The sequence below is a fragment of the Labeo rohita genome, chromosome 21, assembly GCF_022985175.1.
Source record: "Labeo rohita strain BAU-BD-2019 chromosome 21, IGBB_LRoh.1.0, whole genome shotgun sequence".
NCBI classification, from domain to species: Eukaryota; Metazoa; Chordata; class Actinopteri; order Cypriniformes; family Cyprinidae; genus Labeo; species Labeo rohita.
The window spans coordinates 19,098,789-19,117,915 of record NC_066889.1 but is presented as its reverse complement, the minus strand read 5'-3'; the positions used below and the strand labels follow the sequence as shown (position 1 = coordinate 19,117,915).

At 34.2% G+C, this 19,127-nt stretch overlaps 1 protein-coding gene across 2 annotated transcripts; it reads left to right on the top strand.

The window, feature by feature from the left end:
* The first annotated feature begins 1,439 nt into the window (after positions 1–1,439).
* On the top strand, positions 1,440–18,933 carry smpd4 (sphingomyelin phosphodiesterase 4). Of its 2 annotated transcripts, XM_051092562.1 has the most exons (20): positions 1,440–1,548; positions 1,904–1,972; positions 2,059–2,145; positions 2,899–3,035; positions 4,422–4,497; positions 4,602–4,698; positions 4,827–4,879; positions 5,020–5,171; positions 5,252–5,384; positions 5,461–5,532; positions 9,723–9,812; positions 12,264–12,412; positions 12,604–12,694; positions 12,841–12,941; positions 15,159–15,322; positions 15,399–15,604; positions 16,575–16,805; positions 17,809–17,940; positions 18,038–18,166; positions 18,287–18,933. In XM_051092562.1, exons 2-20 carry the CDS (start codon positions 1,934–1,936, stop codon positions 18,608–18,610), a joined length of 2,463 nt encoding a protein of 820 aa, XP_050948519.1. In that variant the 5' UTR covers positions 1,440–1,548; positions 1,904–1,933; the 3' UTR covers positions 18,611–18,933. The 2 variants fall into 2 exon arrangements, with proteins under 2 accessions (XP_050948519.1, XP_050948520.1); XM_051092563.1 differs by lacking the exon at positions 9,723–9,812 and having other exon boundaries at positions 1,450–1,548.
* Positions 18,934–19,127: the final 194 nt, after the last annotated feature.

Genomic DNA, 19,127 nt, shown 5'->3' with positions numbered 1-19,127 from the left:
TTGAAAAGTATATTAAAAGTATATTAATTTTGTTACTTTTTAATTAATTCAAAAGTAAAATCAGTTTTGAGACTGTGACATTTTTGAATTGTACATTTTGAATTGTACATTTAATTGGACATCTTTGGATAAAGTAAAATAAAACAAAATAAAATAAAATATTACTTTAAATTTTATAAAAAGCATATTAATTTTTAAAATATGTGTTTTGAGCCTGTGACATTGTTTTATTGCAAACATATGCAAGACTGGTGTGTTTGGATAAAATAAAATAAATAATGTAAAATAACATAAAATACATTTTTAGAAAAAGCATATTAATTTTTAAAATACGTGTTTTGAGCCTGTGACATTGTTTTATTGCAAACATATGCAAGACTGATATGTTTGGTTAAAATAAAATAAAAAATTCAAATAAAATAAATAAAATGTATTTCAAATAAAAAAAATTAAATAAAGTAATTAAATTAAATTAAATTAAATTAAAAAATTCAAATAAAATAAAATGTATTTCAAATAAAAGAAATGAAATAAAGTAATTAAATTAAATTAAATTAAATTTTAATATATTAATATTAATTTTAATATATGTTTTTTTTTCATAAAATATGCGTTTTGAGCCTGTGACATTGTTTCATTGCAAACATGCAAGATGGATATGTTTGGACAAAATGAAATAAAATTTAATTTAATAAAAAAAATAAATGATATACCTGTAGAACAGCAAGTTTTTTATATTTATATTTATTTATATTTATATTTATACTAAGAATTTATATTATATTGATATATTCTATTTAAATCAAGAGATTTGTTTTTCATTCCTTTTTTTTTTTTTTTTTTTTTTTTTTTTTTACAATTAATATTAAAAACGTATATTACAACTTTTTCCAGAACAGTTACAATAATATACAATAATAAATAAATAAATAAATAACATCAGAATCATGACATCTGGAACATAGAAAAAAAATTTAAGTTTTACAAAAAATATATAACATGTCAAACACAAACTCACATACACAGGGAAAGCACCTAAATATTTCTTCATAATATTTAAGATAATATTTATAATGGGATTTGTAAAGGTTTCATAATATATATCTAAGGATTTGTTCTCTATAAAGCAAAAGGAAAATAGAAATGAGTCTAATTCAGTTTTAGGAAGGAGAAAAGATGGGATTCGAATTGCTTGTGAATGAAATATTAAGCATGTACAATAAAAAAAGAACAATATGAGTTTACTTTTAATATCATTATAATAAAAAATAATGTTTTTTAAACTAAAAGAGTGTAACATTGGCGGCGTCGAATATAAAAGAGCCAATGTTGGATCAAAACTGTCTGGATACAGGACATCTATTTTTATTTACATTAGGAAGTTCATTTTTATTCGTGACGTCATTCTCCGCCCTCAGCCTATAGACGGCGCTGTTACAGCGCGAGGCGGACATGACATCATAACCAACGCATTTGACTCTTCTTGGCTCTAAGCGCGGTCTATTGGAATTTACTACAAATATTGGTTTTGTCTTTCTTGCGTGTGAGGTAATCTACTCAGAAACTAGTCAGGCATGTTTAATATCTGTTTTAAGTGGACATGAGATCGACTGAGCGTTTAGTTCTTTTGCAGACGAAAAAAAATAGTGTGCAGGCTACGCAGTTAGCTCATAGTGGAGCTAACGTTAGCTGGCTAACCACTAAGCTGTTACAGAAAAATATATTTTGGCAAATTAAAATGTTATGTTTAAGGATAAGCTAATATGTGTTAGTTAAGCAAACATGAAATACGCTGATTTTTTTTTTCATTGAAAACGTTCACTGGTACTGGAGTGCTAGAAGTAACTGTTACCTCACTAGTGATGCTGAATGTTTTGAAATTGGACTGTTTTATACATTTCAGGTTTGGTGTTGATCTGTGGTCTGATTTTTCATGGCTGCACCCGCCCTGCAACAGCCCAGTTTTCTTCTGGTTAGTACTAGAGCTGTTTATTTATTATATTTATAGTCTGCTTATGTTTATTTCTCTTTCTAACTGTTGTGTCATGATGCCTGCAGGCCAATTTAAAGGCAGACTGGACCAATAAACCTCTTTATCAAAGATGTCACGACTTGAGCAAAATAATAGACGATTATCCTGCAAAGGTACGGTTCTCTGATTTTAATGCATATAGATGTGCTCTTCTTTATTAGTACATTTATGGTTGGTGTTATTATTTACAGAGTTGTGATACACTTTATAGCCTTACACGGAGGATCCATTTATAAAGTTCTTATTCTTGTACCCAACGCAGGCGGCTTTTTGTTAGATTCTTCAGAGAAATCTGTTGAAGCAACTGTGCCGTTGCCCATGTATTAGAGATTAAACGCAGTGTCATTTGCTTGGCACATGGCACTGGACCAGCTGCTGTCCTGCTGGCGCCATTTCCCCCTCACCCTGACTCAACTCAGTGCTGTCTGAATGAATGATGTTTGTTTAGTGCTGAACTCTGTGACCTCCTTTCTCAGATTTATTTGAGCATTTGGGCAGGCCACACATGCCTGTTCTGTCACTTCATTTGTTGGCTTAGTCACTTGTGAGGCCCATGTTTACTTGGATTGCTTAGAGCAGGGGTGGCGAACGTCAGTCCTGGAGAGCCGCAGGCCCTACATAGTTTTGCTTTAACCCTAATCAGATGCACCTGAACAAGCTAATCAAGGGTTGAAGGGTTACTAGAAAGCAACAGGCAGGTGAGTTTTAATTAGGGTTAGAGCTGAACTCTGCAGGGCTGCGGCTCTCCAGGATCGGAGTTCGCCACCCCTGGCTTAGAGGATGGCATGCATGCATGCACCCCTGCTCTTTGTATCAAGAAAGTCATGAAAAGTCTTTTTGGGTTTTAATGGCATATGTCTGATTAGGAGCTGCATGCAGTCTTTCCCTGGTTGGTGGAGAGTGTGTTCGGGAGCCTGGATGGAATCCTTAGTGGCTGGAATCTGCGGTTTCTGCAGGCTCGCTTGGCTGAGTACAAAATTGCCATGGGCTTCCTGGACCCAAGGTTCTTTTTGTTTTGTTTTTGTATTATTTTGTGTATTTGTATGTGTAAGTACAAATCTGATATATATACTGCCATTTGAAATAATTGCACTAAAGTTTTTGAACAGTAATATTTTTAATGTTTTTAAAACAGTCTTTTCTTCTTACCAAGCCTGCATTTAGTTAATCCAGAGCACAACAAAAATAGTACAATTTTGAATATATTTTAAAATATATTGAGAATATATTTCAATAAAATATTTGTGAATATATTTTAAAATAGAATTTATTCCTGTGATTTCATAGCTGATTTTTTTTGTGTCAATACAATGTATCAGTCACATGATCCTTTAGAAATCATTTTCTATTTCAGTTTTCTTTGATGAATAGAAGTTCGGAAGAACAGAATTTCAAAATTGATCTGAAATAGAAATCTTTTGTAACATTATAAATGTCTCTGTCTTAAATTTAAAATTTCAATGTAATTCAAAACACTAAATAAAGGTATTAATTTCTATCATTTCTTTACTTAAAAAATATACTGACACAAGCATTTGAATAGTATAGTGTACAAAAGTATAAAGTTACAAAAGCTTTTATTCTTTCTACTCAAAGATTCCTGGAAAAAATGCACTCAACTGTTTTATATATTATTATTAATAATAATACTAAATGTTTCTTGAACAGCAAATCAGCATATTAGAATGATTTCTGAAGGATCATGTGACACTGAAGACTGGAGTAATGATGCTGAAAATGTAGCTTTTATTACAGAAATAAATTACGTTTTAAAATATATTCAAATAGAAAACAGTTATTTTAAATAGCAAAAATATTTCAAAATGTTTGCTGTGTTATGGATCAAATAAATGCAGGCTTGATGAGAAGAGACTTCTTTAAAAAAAACATTACAAATCTTACTGTTCAAAAACTTTTGACTGGTAGTCAAAGTGAATGGTTTTATTAAGTAATATTGCATGAAATTGACCAAAAGTGACACTAAAGACTTTTGTAATTTTACAGAACATTTCCATTTCAAATAAATGCTGTTCTTTTAAACTTTTTATTAATCCTGAAAACAAAATCCTTAATCCTGAGTAAAAAAAAAACATTGCATTGAAGACTGGAGAGTAATGGCTGCTGAAACTTCAGCTTTGCCATCACAAGAATAAATTACGTATTAAAACAGAAATCTTTAATTTGTTAATATTCAAATGGAGTCTTTTAAATTGTAATAACACAATATTTCTGTTTTTACTGTATTTCTGATAAAATAATTGCAGCTTTGGTGAGCATAAGTGCTTTTCGAAAATATTACAAACTCTTACCAACCCAAACTTTTTAATGGTAGTGTTGATACTAAACTGTTGCTGTGTTTTAATCTTAATTTTAAATGTTTATTTAACAGTGGTCCTATGATGAAATTGGTATACAAACTACAAGCCGAGGAATACAAGTATGAGTTTCCAGTCAGTTATCTGCCAGTAAGTGCATTCATTTAGGTTTTAATGCATCATCCCTAATTAATTTCAAAGTGGAAAAGGTGTTATTACCCGTGTCTGCGTTAACATGTATATTTTTTGCACAGGGTCCTGTAAAGTCATCCATTCAGGCTGGGGTTCTGCCAGACTGCCCACTGTTTCACAATAAAATCCAGTTCCCCATGTCAGGCCTTCTGTTGCTCAGTACGTCTTGGCTCTTTGCACCTTCACTTTTGTATTATGCTATAAAATATATTATATAACTGTTACAAGACTGTTTCATCACTCTGTGTCTTTCTCTCACATAACTATCTCTTTTTAATCTTTCACAGATCCTTTTGAATATTACATGTTCAACTTTGCCTCAAGTCTCATTACACCAAAGGTAAGAGCTCTTCAGCTGTCATTTTCCAAGAACAAATGTAGTTTACTTGATTTTCACACCCCGATGGTTATTTAACAGAATTGCAGGATTTTATTGCCTCATTATAAGTTAATTTAAATGTTGTTTAATAACCTTTTCAGATCTACCTTCCCGGGCAGCATGGGAGTTGCTCAGATAGCGCATACTTTGTGCTTGTCGACACCTACCTCAAGTACTTTCTCCCTACAGAGGGCAATGTGCCTCCATCACCTTTCTCAGACACCAGGGGAACCGTGGCCTCTCCTGCTCCAAGGTATCCTGGTGTCTTTTAAAAATCATTTTCTCAGCAAATAAGCTAGTGTTTTATACGGTTGTATATTCTTACCATCTCAGGTCTCCCAGTGTGCCTTATGTTGGATATGGTGGACACAGCACCAGTTTGTTGAAGCGTCATATTACCCATCAGCCCTCAGTCAACGCTGACCCTGCAGCTCAAGAGATCTGGAGGTCAGAGACGCTTCTGCAGGTAGGAACACGTGTTAATTGTTCTTCGAGTTTACTTTGTTTTGACATGATTTTCACAGTTGTGTGTGTTTCTAAAGGTGTTTGTGGAAATGTGGCTCCATCACTATTCTCTGGAGATGTACCAGAAGCTGCAGTCTCCTCAGGTGAAGGTAAGAATATGATAAGGGCCCTCGGACCTACACACTCCCTTCCGCCTCTGCGCACGGCTGGCTGGCTCCAATCCTTCACTCCCTGCACCGCATAGGGACCGCTGCACGACACCCACCCTGACTCATGCACTTCCTCTCCCTCTGTGAATGACACACATGTGCTCTGTTTACAAATATACCCTTTGTCCTTCATAGCTGGAGTGGTGGTATTTGCATTTTTGCAAGCTTTTTTTATGATGGGAATCAAAAATATTGGAATTTAACAGATATAGTATAAATACCACAATGCCTTTTAAAGCTGGGACTGAATCTGAACTAGTCCTCCACATTTTCACAGGTGTGTTATTTCTAGTGTTATTACACTGCTAATGTTCTTTATTTGACATAAAATTAATAGAATTTTTAATAGGAAATAAAAAATTGTCATTTTAAAATAGTTTATATAGGGCATTATGATTCATGGAATGCAACAGAAAAATTGAATTTACTGCATAACGCGGAATGTTACAGCAGGAATGTAGTTCAGTAAACTTAAATCAAAATGCGATTATGGACTAGCATCTGTGAATATAAAGCTGTAAAAATACCATTTAAATATGAATCATACATGTTCTGCGTCTCTGTATAAATGAATGGTGCATTTTAATGTTTCTCTTGAGAAAAACTATCATCATATTACATAAAACAGAAACTTAAAGGTCTTCACAGCAACCTGTCAAAATAAAAGTTTGGTTTAACTTGAAGAAACTGTGACAGAAAAATATTACTTTATGTAATGATAGTACTACTACTACTAATAAAATTATTATTAAAACTGTTTTTAAGGAATACTTACCAGAAGAAAATATTTACCAGAATTATTTATCATAAAAATGTGAATAGACAACACAGTATTGCTAAAAAATAAAAATAAAATAATTTATTTTTTCATAAAATCAATTAAGTACAGATGCGTTTGGTTGTTAAAATTGAATGAAACCATAAAAATGGAATCCAGAAAAGTAATGGAAAACAGTTTGGTAAAAAAAAAATAAAACTGAATTTGAGTGTGGAAAACATATTTCGTAGATCCTTAAAAATGTAGTTTTTGTTAAACTTTTTAAATTTCTGTAAATTTGTGTTTTATTTTATTGATTTTAGTTAATTAGATATGCTTTTTAAGTAATATTTTTAATTTAACCATTAAAACGGAGTTAAAATTAAAAAACAGAATAATGGTGTGTGTATATAATTTTTTTTTTTTTTTCATGTATATATATACATGAATATAAAGCATATATACTACATAATATACTACAGACAGATAGGTTGAAGTATATTATGTATTATATACACTTCTGCTTCCCTTCTAAAAGGTTTTACATTAAGTTTTTTTCTTTCTAATATATGTCTTTATTGTCTTTATTATGAATAGAATTTTATGAGTTTTCTGACTAATCCAGATATCAGCTTCATTTCAGTTTGCACAAGCTTTTGATTTTAAATGTTAACCTAACATTAATGTCTTTTGTAGCTGGTTGTGGGTACTTTATCATATTCTCGATCCAGCGCTAACATGTTTTAACCATATTGCTGATGTATTTCATGTGATTTTGATAATCTTGAAGGTTACTGAGGCCCCCTAGTGGTTTCTGAACCCTGCAGTTGAGAACTATTTGTGTAAAACATGAATTTCCAATGAAATTTTATTTCCTCTGTGCTCAAAGACTTGGTTAAAATTAACCCAGCATCATATGATTGTTAAACATAGAAGGGGATGAAAGGGAAAAAGCTACAGCTTTTTAATTCATGTTTGCTTTGTTCGCTGTTGTTTGATGATTTGGGCAGAATAAGCATAGTACACACTGGGCATGTGATTGAAGTGGTCGAGTTAATGCTTTATGTTCGAGTCTGCATGATGCAGCCCGCTGGCTCCTTGATACGTCTTCTGTCTTTGTTCTTTGGCTGTGGGGTGTATGTAAGCTTTTGGTGTCTCTGGCTTCGAGTTTGTCTCCCTCTCTGTGTGTTATTTACAGTCAGTAAATCAGTGCAAGTCTCCCTCCAGTCAGCCCAGAGCATATTAAGTCTGGCATCATTTATTTAACATCTTTGTTGTGGAGATTATGAATTGGAAGTCACCAGTTTACTGAGAAGTAGAGAGAGTTCACCCCAAAACTAAAAATTCAGTCATTATTTAGTCACCCTCATGTTATTCTGAACCTGTATGGTGTTTATTTTAATACAACAAAAAAAAATATTTTTAAATTTATTTCTCATTCAGTATTATGCTTTTTTTTATTATTTGAACAATATATATATAAAATATACACACGGGTAGTTGACAAATAAAAGTTTGGCACTATAGTGTGATTATAACAAAAATGTAGAAAAAAAAACTTAACATACAAATAACATAAGAAAAATGTATCTTCATTCTTAGTTACAAATAGCATTGTTAGCATAGTTTTTTTTCCCATCACACCATAGGACACATTGATGCATCAACTACCCACATACATGTACACTACTAAAAACTTTTGAATGTTTTTTAAAGAACTATCTTCTGGTTACCAAGTCTACATTTATTTGTAATATTGTGAAATATTTATATATATATATATAATTTTTCTTTTTCTTTTTTTTTTTAATAACTTCTTTCTTTTTGAATATATTTTAAAATGTAATTTATTTCTGTGATCAAAGCTAAATTTTCAGCATCATTTCTCCAGTCTTCAGTGTCCCATCACAGGATCCTTAAGAAATAATTCTAATTTGCTGATTTGCTGTCCAAGAAGCTTTTTTTAAATATTATTCTTATTATTATTATTTGTTATCAGTATTTAAAACAGTACATTTTTACAGGTTTCTTTCAGTAGAAAGATCCAAAGGTCGGTGTTTATCTAAAAATGAAGCTTTTGTAACATTATACACTATACTGTTGAAAAACTCAGTATAATATAATTGCTGCTTTAAATTGATCAAAAGTGATGAAGACATTTGTTACAAAAGATCTCTATTTCAGATAAATGCGTTTTTGAACTTCTTTATCAAAGAAACCAGAAAAAAATTATACTCAGCTGTTTTTAACATAATAAATGTTTTTTTTAAGCAGCAAATCAGAATATTAGAATGATTTCTGAAGGATCATGTGACTGGAGTAATGCTGCTTAAATTTAGCTTTGAAATCGCAGGAATAAATTACATTTTAAAACATATTCAAATAGTAAATGGTTATTTTAAATGGTTATTTTAAATGGTAAAAATATTTCAAAATTTTTTTTGCTGTACTTTGGATCATATAAATGCAGGCTTGGTGAGCAGAAGAGTCTTATTTTAAAACAATATTTAAAAAAATCTTACTGTTCAAAAACTTTTGACTATATATGTTTATGTAGGAATGAAATGAGGATGAATAAATACTAATTGGATGCAAGTTCACAAATATATAAAGCCATTTGCATGAACTGAAATTATTTAGCAAAAATCAATAATTTGTCTGAAAAAAAAAGTAAATTGGTGACTCCTATCAGTGTATTTCATGGTAGAAACTTTAACGATGCAGTGTCTCCTTTTCTGCTTTCATAAGCTCCATTTGGTTTTATTTGAAATCATAGAGATTAGACAAAATTGCAAAGCCGAAGGTAATATAACATACTTCATCAAAGAGACACTTCACTTGAGAATCAAGGCCTATATTACAAATAATATTCCTTGGTTGTCTTGACTACATTTCCTAGGTGTCCTGGGACAAACAGTCCTACAGTTTTCTGTAGTTTATACTCTAGTGTCATTCCCAAATTTGTGTTGCTTTAGAAAATGTCCATAACTGACACTATTTTCTTAGGAATATAGCCTTTGGTGATACTTCAGTTAGAAAATCCAAAGCATGTAGCCACGTCACTCAACGTTACACTAGAGGTTCGCAATTGGTGCGAAAAGGACAACTGCATCATCTTCATGTTCATTGCATTTCTCTTTTGTGGTCAATATCGATTTGTCTCTTTCTTTCCTTTTTGTACACCCCCATTTCGGTCCTGACTATGTCCAACTATTTTTCTTGGATTGCACTCTGTCCTTTTTTCCTTTCTACTCTCATGTTCACTGCCCTGCTCCTCTCCTCTCCCCTTTTTCTTCCTTTCCTTCCCCCCACTGTGCTCCTCTCTTCCCTCTCCCCTCCCCTCCCCTCCACCCGTTTGTGATGGGTCCTTCAGCTGGCGTTGTTGCAGTACCGCCTCAGTATGTCCAGCATGCTGTGCCAACCCCCCGCCCCACCAGGCTCTGGGACCCTCCACACATACCAAGTACTTTTACCTTTTCATTCAGTTCCACGGGCTTCCTGGAGGTAACCTAAGATTAGACAGGAGTTAGACTAGGGATTGGTTTTAACAGTAATGATTTAGGCCAGTGTTAAATTGGGAGATTTGGTCTGATTATAATGTGTGATTGAATTAATGTGACTAATAAGTCTTGGGATTTACTAAAATATTAGGATATATTGTGATGTTAACAGCTTGTAAATGTGAGAAATGTGTGTCATTTTGTTTTGTTTTAAAGCATGTCTTTTTATTGAGATTTAACACGTTTTATGTGATTTGCACTTTTTTATTTATCTTTACCTTTTTGGGGTGTTTGTTCTTGTGCCTTCAACTATGCAAACACTACTACACTACACAGAATATCCAGACCAAATTGCCCAGACATCTTTTGTTTTATTGTTGAAAGTACTTTGAAGTCATGAAGTCTCAAGTATGATGGTACTGCACAGTGGATGTCATGTAAGGTGTGGTTGTCAATCAATATATGCTGCCTGTTTACACCTGGTATTGACATCCATATTTACACCTGAAGGTGACAAACACCATGAATGTGTTTACTGTTAATTTAATGTTCATTTCTATTTATTTATTTAAACTTCATTTAAACTTTCTTTTTTAAATAAATTCTATTTATTTGTGACCCTGGACCACAAAACCAGTCATAAGTAGCTCGGGTATATTTGTAGCAAAAGCCAAAAATACATTGTATGGGTCAAAATTATTGATTTTTCTTTTATGCCAAAAATCATTAGGATGTTAAGTAAAGATCATGTTTCATGAAGATATTTTGTACATTTCCTACCATAAATATATAAAAACTTCATTTTTGATTAGTAATATGCATTGCTAATAACTTCGTTTGGACAACTTTAAAGGTGATTTTCTTTTGGACCCTCAGTTTCCAGATTTTCAAATAGTTGTATCTTGGCCAAATATTGTCATACCCTAACAAACCATATGTCAATAGAAAGCTTATTTATTCAACTTGATGTATAAGATGATGTATAAATCTCAATTTTAAAAAAATTTACACTTGGTTTTGTGGTCCAGAGTCACACTGTTGTTTAAATAAATACTACTTTTTTGTTGAAAGCAAGCTTATAAAGCAGTTAAAAAAAACAAAAAAAACATTATATCTTAACCTCTCATTAATGACTGCATGTGCAAACATTTAAAATAATTTATAGTTAGTTTATTTTAATAAATAAAATAATAATTATTATATGTAATATAAAATGTTGTTTTAAAATGTATGTTTAATGAAAAAGTTTCGTGTACTAATAATATTACACTTACAAAAAAAAATAAAAACACATTTTATCAATATTTATGTGAGGTTATAATTGAATAAATTGCTGTATAAAATTTGTTAGAACATCAAAAATTAGCAGTACTACTCTGTCAGAATCAATGGATTTAATCAGGCTCCTTATAGGATTAGTTTACTAGTCGAAATAAAACCGTTAGGAAAAAAAAAAATACAGTTTTTGAGGATTACATTCTAGGATTTTTCTTTATATAGTGGACTTTAATGGGGATCAGCAATCCCAAGGTCCTAATTGCAGTTTCAGTGCAGCTTTAAAGGGCACTACACAATCCCAGCTGAGGAATAATGGTCTTCTCTAGTGAAACGATCGGTCATTTTCTAAAAAAGATAAAAATTTAAAGACTTTTATAACCATAAATGCTCATCTTGCACTAGCTTGACTCCACACATTACGTAGTCACGCCGGAAAGGTTGTGTGAAGTAGGCGGAAATACCGACCGAGTGTTTACAAAGCGAACGTGCAAAGAAAGTCAAACGCCCTTTACAAAAAAAGGTAAAACAACGATGTCGGACAATTTTGAAGTTGGAGGAGAAAATGAGATGGAGTGTTTTGCCCTACTTTACATTTTAGAACTGGAGTAGACAGACAAAGAGCTAGCTACGCGTGACTTTTCCAATGTTATTACGTAATGAGTGAAGTTGTAGACGGACGTGCATCGCAGAGCTAGTGCAAGGGGAGTGTTTGTTGTTAAGTATATAAATTGTTTTTGTTTTTTTAGGAAATGACGGATCATTTCGCTAGATAAGACAATTATTCCTCAGCTAGGATTGTGTAGAGCCCTTTGAAGCTGCATTGAAACTGCAATTTGAACTTTGAACCAGTTGATTCAACCCATTGAAGTCCACTATGTGGAGGAAAAATCCTGGAATGTTTTCCTCAAAAACCTTAATGTCTTTTCGACTGAAGAAAGACAGACATGAACGTCTTGGATGACATGGGGATGAGTAAATAATCAGGAAATTTTTATTCTGGAAGTACACTAATCCTTCAAATAAACTTCTCTGTCACGGCATATAAATGTCAGACAAACCAGTTAATACCAGGTATAAATGGGGTCTCAAATGTTATTCTTCTTAAAAATCTGAATTGTGTTTGGATGATGTCGTAGGAGCCCTTCACGCCTTCGGAGGAGCACGTCCTTGTTGTGCGTCTCCTGATCAAGCATCTGCACGCCTTCTCCAGCAGCCTGAAGCAAGAGTCAATCTCCTCCTCACCCTCTGCACACTCCCACAGCGGTCCTCTGGAAGAGCTCAAGCGGTGGGTTTTTATAGCCTGCAAGTCTCTGTCAACTCTTGCAGAGAATCAGGCTATAGAACTAAAACATCTGTAAATCTAAGCTGGCATGTCGTAAAGAGGAGCTATTCGCCCGATCAGGCGCCGGGGACTTGATTGAGCTGTCTTCTGTTTTACTGCTCTGTCAATAAGCCTCCACTCTCTGTCTCCCTTAGTGTGGTGGTACAGAGGTTTGTCCAGCAAAAGCTGTACGTCTTCCTACAACACTCCTTTGGTCACTGGCCTTTGGACGCCTCATTCAGAGCGGTAAATGTCCTTGAGTGCACACTGATGTTTGGAGCTTACTTTTATATATTGGCAGTAAACATTATGCGCTGTTCAAAACATAGTGAGAGCTATGATGCTAAATAGATGTATTCAGTTTCAAGTAATGTGTTTGTTTTGTGGTTTAGGTACTAGAGACGTGGCTTAGTTACATACAGCCCTGGAGATACACTGGAGAAAAAAACAACATGCAAACAGATGGACAGATCAGAACTGTTCCCGATAAATGGTATTTTATATATTGGTTGTTTGTTAAAGATAACTGTGTTAAAACTTGTCACTAATGTTGTAGTTAGTACTGACCTGAATAAGATATGTTACATCCCCTTGATTCTTAATACTGTGGTGTTACATGAATGATCCACAGCTGTGTTTTTTTTGTTTAGTGATAGTTGTTCATGAGTCCCTTGTTGGTCCTAAACAACTAAACTGTTCTTCAGCCAAATCCTTCAGGTCCCACAATTTTTTTGGTTTTTCCAGCATTTTTGTGTATTTGAACCCTTTCCAACAATGACTGTATGATTTTGAGATCCATGTTTTCACACTGAGGACAACTGAGGGACTCATATGCAACTATTACAGAAGGCTCAAATGCTCACTGATGCTTCAGAAGAAAACAAGATGCATTAAAGGAGAAGTCCACTTCCAAAACAAAGATGCACATATAATGTACTCAGCCCCCTGTCATCCAAGATGTTCATGTCTTTCTTCAGTCGTAAAGAAATTATGTTTTTTGAGGAAAACATTTCTGCATTTTTCTCCATATAATGGACTGGTGTGGTGCCCTGATTTTGAACTTCCAAAAGGCAGTTTAAATGCGGCTTCAAACAATCCTAGAAAGAAGGGTCGTACTAGCGAAGCAATCGGTTATTTTCATAAAAAATAATACAATTTATATACCTTTTATTCTCAAACGCTCATTTTGCCTTGCTCTCCCTGAACTCTGTGTATTCTGACTCAAGACAGTTAGGGTATGTTGAAAAATCCAATCGTGTTTTCTCCCTCAACTTTTAAAATCATTTCAAAATCATCCTACATCGCTGCAGAAGTACCAACCCAGTCTTTGGAAAGTGAACATGCAAAGATCATCAAACACCCTTAACAAAAAAGGTAAAACGGCAATATAGGATGATTTTGAAGTTGAGGGAGAACATGAGATGGGAGTTTTTTGACATACCCTAACTGTCATGAGCCAGGCAGAGTAAGACAAGACGAGCGTTTGCCATTAAAAAGTAGATAAATTGTATTATTTTTTTTTTAATAACCGATCATTACGCTAGATAAGACCCTTCTTTCTCGGCTGGGGTCATTTACAACCGCATTTGGGATCTTTTGTAGCCGCATTTAATATGCCTTTTGGAAGTTCAAAATCGGGCACCATATCAGTCCATTATATGGAGTAATGCAGAAATGTTTTCCTCAAAAAAACATAATTTCTTTACGACTGAAGAAAGACAGACATGAACATCTTGGATGACAAGGGGCTGAGTATATTCTATGTGAATCTTTGTTTTAGAAGTGGACTTTTCCTTTAAAAGCTGGGGGCTGAAAACATTTTAAATTTGAAGATCAGGGTAAATTTAACTTACTTTCTCTACTGGGAAAAATCTTCTGTGGCCTCTGAAGGGCAGTACTAAATGAAAAAAATATGATTAGGCAAAAAAAATGCTCTTAATGCATGATTTTTCCTTCTGGAGCATCAGTGAGTGTTTGAACCTTCTGTATTAGTTGCATATGAGCCCCTCAGTGTCAAAAGAAGGATCTCAAAATCATATAATCATTGTTGGAAAGGGTTCAAATACAAAAAAATGCAGGAAAACCAAACAATCTGTGGGACCTGATAGATTTTTCTAAAGAACAGCAGGCAGTTTAACTGTTCAGGACAAACAAGGGACTCATGAATAACTATCACCTTAAAAAAAAAAAAGAGAGAGAGAGAGTTGGGTGTCATTCAGGTAAGAACACAGTATCAAGTGTATGTAAACTTTTGAATAGGGTCATTTTTATAAATTTAACTTTTTTAAATTATTTTCTCTTGTGGACTACATGTAAACATCTTTTATATGAAATATCTTATTCAGGTCAGTACTAAATAAACAATAACATGCATTTTGTATGATCCCTCTAATGTTGGTAAAATAATTAACATTTTTAATAATTCTGAAAGGGGGATGTAAACTTTTGACCTCAGCTGTATATAGAAATTAGTACTTTTATTCATCACGAATGCATTAAATGAATCAAAAGTGACAGTTAAAACATTTATAATTGTACACTAAGTTTCCATTTCAAATAAATGCTGTTATTATTTAGGTTATTTATTTATTGTACTGTACTAATCAAATAAATGAAACCTTGGTTAACATCACATAGAGCATTTAAACATGATTTGTCAGTTTGTGCCATTTCAATCAGTGCTTGCCAACAGGGTTTTTGTCATTCACAGGGCCTCATTTGTCCAAGAGAATCTGCTTATGTACACAAAGCTTTTCCAGGGCTTCTTGAATCGGGCCATGCGCACCGACTTGGTCAATGCCAAAAACGCCCTGATGGTCTTTAGGGTCGCCAAAGTCTTTGTTCAACCAAACCTGTCTGAGATGATCCAGAAGGGTATGTGAGAAAAATTTTATGATTATATGATGTATTGCTTTATTATGCGCAAATCATTGAGAATTTGTATCTCCAGCTGAGCAGTTGTTCTTGGAGCCAGAGCATGCCATCCTGCAACGACAAAACCGTGTCTTCCTGACACCTTCACATGGTGGCAGCTTCCTCTCTTCTCGTCAGCCTGTGGGGACCGACAGCGTCTTCAAAGTCAAAAGTCACGTTTACAGCCTGGAAGGACAGGACTGCCAGTACACCCTGATGTTTGGTCCTGATCTACGGAAGAATGTAAGCTGAGAATTAAAGGGATAGTTCACCCAAAAATGAAAATTATCCCATGATTCACCTTCAAGGCATTCTAGGTGTATATGACTTTCTGCTTTCAGATGAATACAATCGTAGTTCTATTAAATAAAATGTCCTGGCTCTTCCAAGCTTTATAATGGCAGTGAATGGAATTTAAGATTTTGAAGCCCAAAAAAAGTGTCAATCCAACATAAAAAGGGCTCCATATGGCACTGGGGGGTTAATAAAAGCCTATAGATGCGAAAGTGAATAGATGTATTTGTGTAAGGAAAAATATCCATATTTAAAACCCTATAGACTGTAATCTCTAGTTTCCACTAACTGTCATATGTGCGTTCATGAGAGAGTGACGTTCCAGCGGATGACAAAGCTCCGGTGAGAATATGCTAGTCTCACAAGAACCAAGTTTTGTTTAAGTCGAAGGAAAAACCAGCCTCCTCTTGGCTTGTATCGAAATCCTGCGTCATTTTTCTTTACAAATCTTTTTGTACTTGTGACTGGTGTTTTGTTTTGCTATGCCTACATCCTCCACTGGAAAGCCACTCTCTTTTTAACCTGAGTACGACAGTTAGCGGAAGCTAGAGATTACAGTTTATAAAGTTTTAAATATGGACATTTTTCTTACAAAAACATCATATCACTTCAGAAGGCCTTTATTAACTCCCCAGAGTTGTGTGGAGCACTTTTATGATGGATGGATGCACTTTATTGGTCTTCAAAATTTAAAACCCCATTCACTCCCCCAGGAAGAGCCAGGATATTTTTAATATAACTACGATTGTATTCATCTGAAAGAAGAAAGTCATATACACCTAGGATAGCTTGAGGGTGAGTAAATCATGAGATAATTTTTATTTTTAACGCTATCCTTTTAATGCTAGATCTGCTTAGTGCTGAAATCAATGGTGGATGTATTTGATAAGCAGTCATGTTATCATATTATCAATTCCAGGTGCTAAAGCTCATCCAGATTATCGCCCAAGCCCGACAGACAGCTAAACGGATTTCAGATCATTCCGCTGAAATTGCTGCAAACAGCTCGTTTCTCTCATGGTTTGGCGTTGGCTCGTCGGATCATAACAACAGCTTTACCGGAGGAGAGATGGACGATATGGGAGAGGGTGTGAAGAAAACTCATGAGTTTCTTGAAAAAGCCCTGGACTACCTTTGTCAGATATTCCGGGTCAGTCTATAACTGCTTTTATTTAGGATGCATGTCATAAGCTACCATTCGAAAGTTTGGGATCGGTTAAAATTTTTAAAATGTTTTAAAAGGTTCATCAAAACTCCACTTATTTGATCCAAAATTCAGTAAAACTGTGTTTTTATTATAGTTTGAAAACTTGTTTGCTTTAGTGTCACATGATCCTTCAGAATTATTCTGATGCTCATTATTATAGTAGAAAATGAGATTCTTTGATGAATAGAACGAATAGCATTCATTTGAAACAGAAACATTATAAATGTCTTTACTGTCTTTGATCAATTTAATGTCTTTGCTTATTGTAAAGGGATAGTTCACCCAAAAATGAAAATTGTCATTAATTACTCACCCCCTCATGTTGTTCCAATCCCGTAAGATCTTCATTCATCTTTGCAACACAAATTAAGATATTTTTGAGAAAATCCGAGAGCTTTCTGTATAGACAGCAAGGGAACTACCATGTTCAAGGCCCAGAAAGGTAGTAAGGACATCGTTAAAATACTCCGTATGACAACTTTAGTTGCGTTGTGATACTCTAATGAAAGTGTGGCAAAGACTGACGCGGAAGAGAAGAAATTGTTAAATAAAGTCGTTATTTTTGTTTTCTTTCCACACAAAAGTACTCTTGTATCTTTGTAAAATTAAGGTTGAACCACTGATGTGACATGGACTATTTTAACAGTGTCCTTACTACCTTTCTGGGTCTTGAATGTGTCAGTTGCATTGCCGTCTATGCAGGGTCAGAAAGCTCTTAAGTTCCATCAAAAATATCTTCATTTGTGTTTCGAAGATGAACAAAGGTCTTACGGGTTTGGAACGACATGAGTGAGTAATTAATGACAGAATTTTCACTTTTGGGTGAACTATCTTTTTAAGTATTCATTTGTTTAAAAAAATAAATCTTTCAGATCTTTTGAACAGAAATGTTTTTTTGTTTTGTTTTTTTTGTTTTTTTCCCTGTTTTGTTTCATTTGTTGTACAGTTGAATGCTGGGCAGGTGTCTCAGCTGCTGGTCAATGTGGCATCTCTAGATGATGAAGGAGCGTCTAAACAACTGCCAGACTGTATCCCGAGTGAAAATGGGCTTGTGTTAACAGACTTGGGCAGGTTGCAGGTGAGTTTTAGTGTTAATAGTGTTAATTTAGTGTAATAGTGTTAATTTAGCCAGTCTTAACAGTAATATTCTACAAATTCAATTGGATATTTTACAGATCATCAATGGGCTTCGCAGATTTGAAATTGAGTATCAAGGAGATCCAGAGCTTCAACCGATAAGGAGCTACGAAAATGCTTTTTTGGTTCGACTCATGTTCCAGATCTCATCCTTTATTAATGCAAGAGTAAGAATATTGCTTAGCCTACAGTTTTATCCAAACATTAAACTTTATTATGGTCATTAATTCATTTCTTTCTTGCATTTCATTTCAATTAAACGTGACCATATTGGTTGTGTCCTATAGTTTGGAGACCACATGGAGGCGCTGTGTTCTCGACAGGACCTCCTGGGCAGTATAGGACGACACTACCTGAGCAGTTTCCCAAAAGTAGTGGAGCAACGGCGGAAGAGTCCAGTGACGCAGCAGATGAGGGAACGTCCTCAACGAGCCCGTCTCAGCCTGCGGGTGCTGGCCAGCTATCGCACCCTCCTCATCCTCCTCCTGCTCTACATGCTGTTTACACTACTGTCATTCGGTGTTCTCTCCAGCACTGGACTCATTCTCATCGTCAGCTTTCTATATGAGCTCCTGTTGTGTTTCTTTCATGAAAAACTAAAGACTCAGTAAAGGAGGATTCATGATGCCTTTTTTTATATTTTATTTTTTTAATGTCAATACTAAACTTCTAGCAGCCTGTTCTCAAAGGTGCATGAAGGTTTTTATATACAGTATTTGCACTGCGAGTGTATTGGTACGTTTAATGACAGAAAATTGAACGAAGAATGTCGTATCCAATGCACAGTGTTTTTTTTTTTTTAATCCGTGAGAGGTGGTTAATCCAGCTTTTCAGTCATTAAGTTCATTTATAATGGTGTATTTTTGCCAATGTGACTGTCAAAAAAGTTTGCACTTAACTGACTGCATTTCATTAAATGGACATAATGAATGTCTACATTGTGTACTGAATTTTGATTGCTATAGAAAAACTGTGTATCACCTTTTTTTCTGTAAGAAATTTGGCCATTTGTGAATTTTATGGGTCAGGCTTCCAGTCTCATCCACGTCCAGCTATTTTTTTAGCTGTGCATAACGGCTTGTTTAGCTGCTTGATATTGCAAATTGGTGTATATTACCATTTATTTTA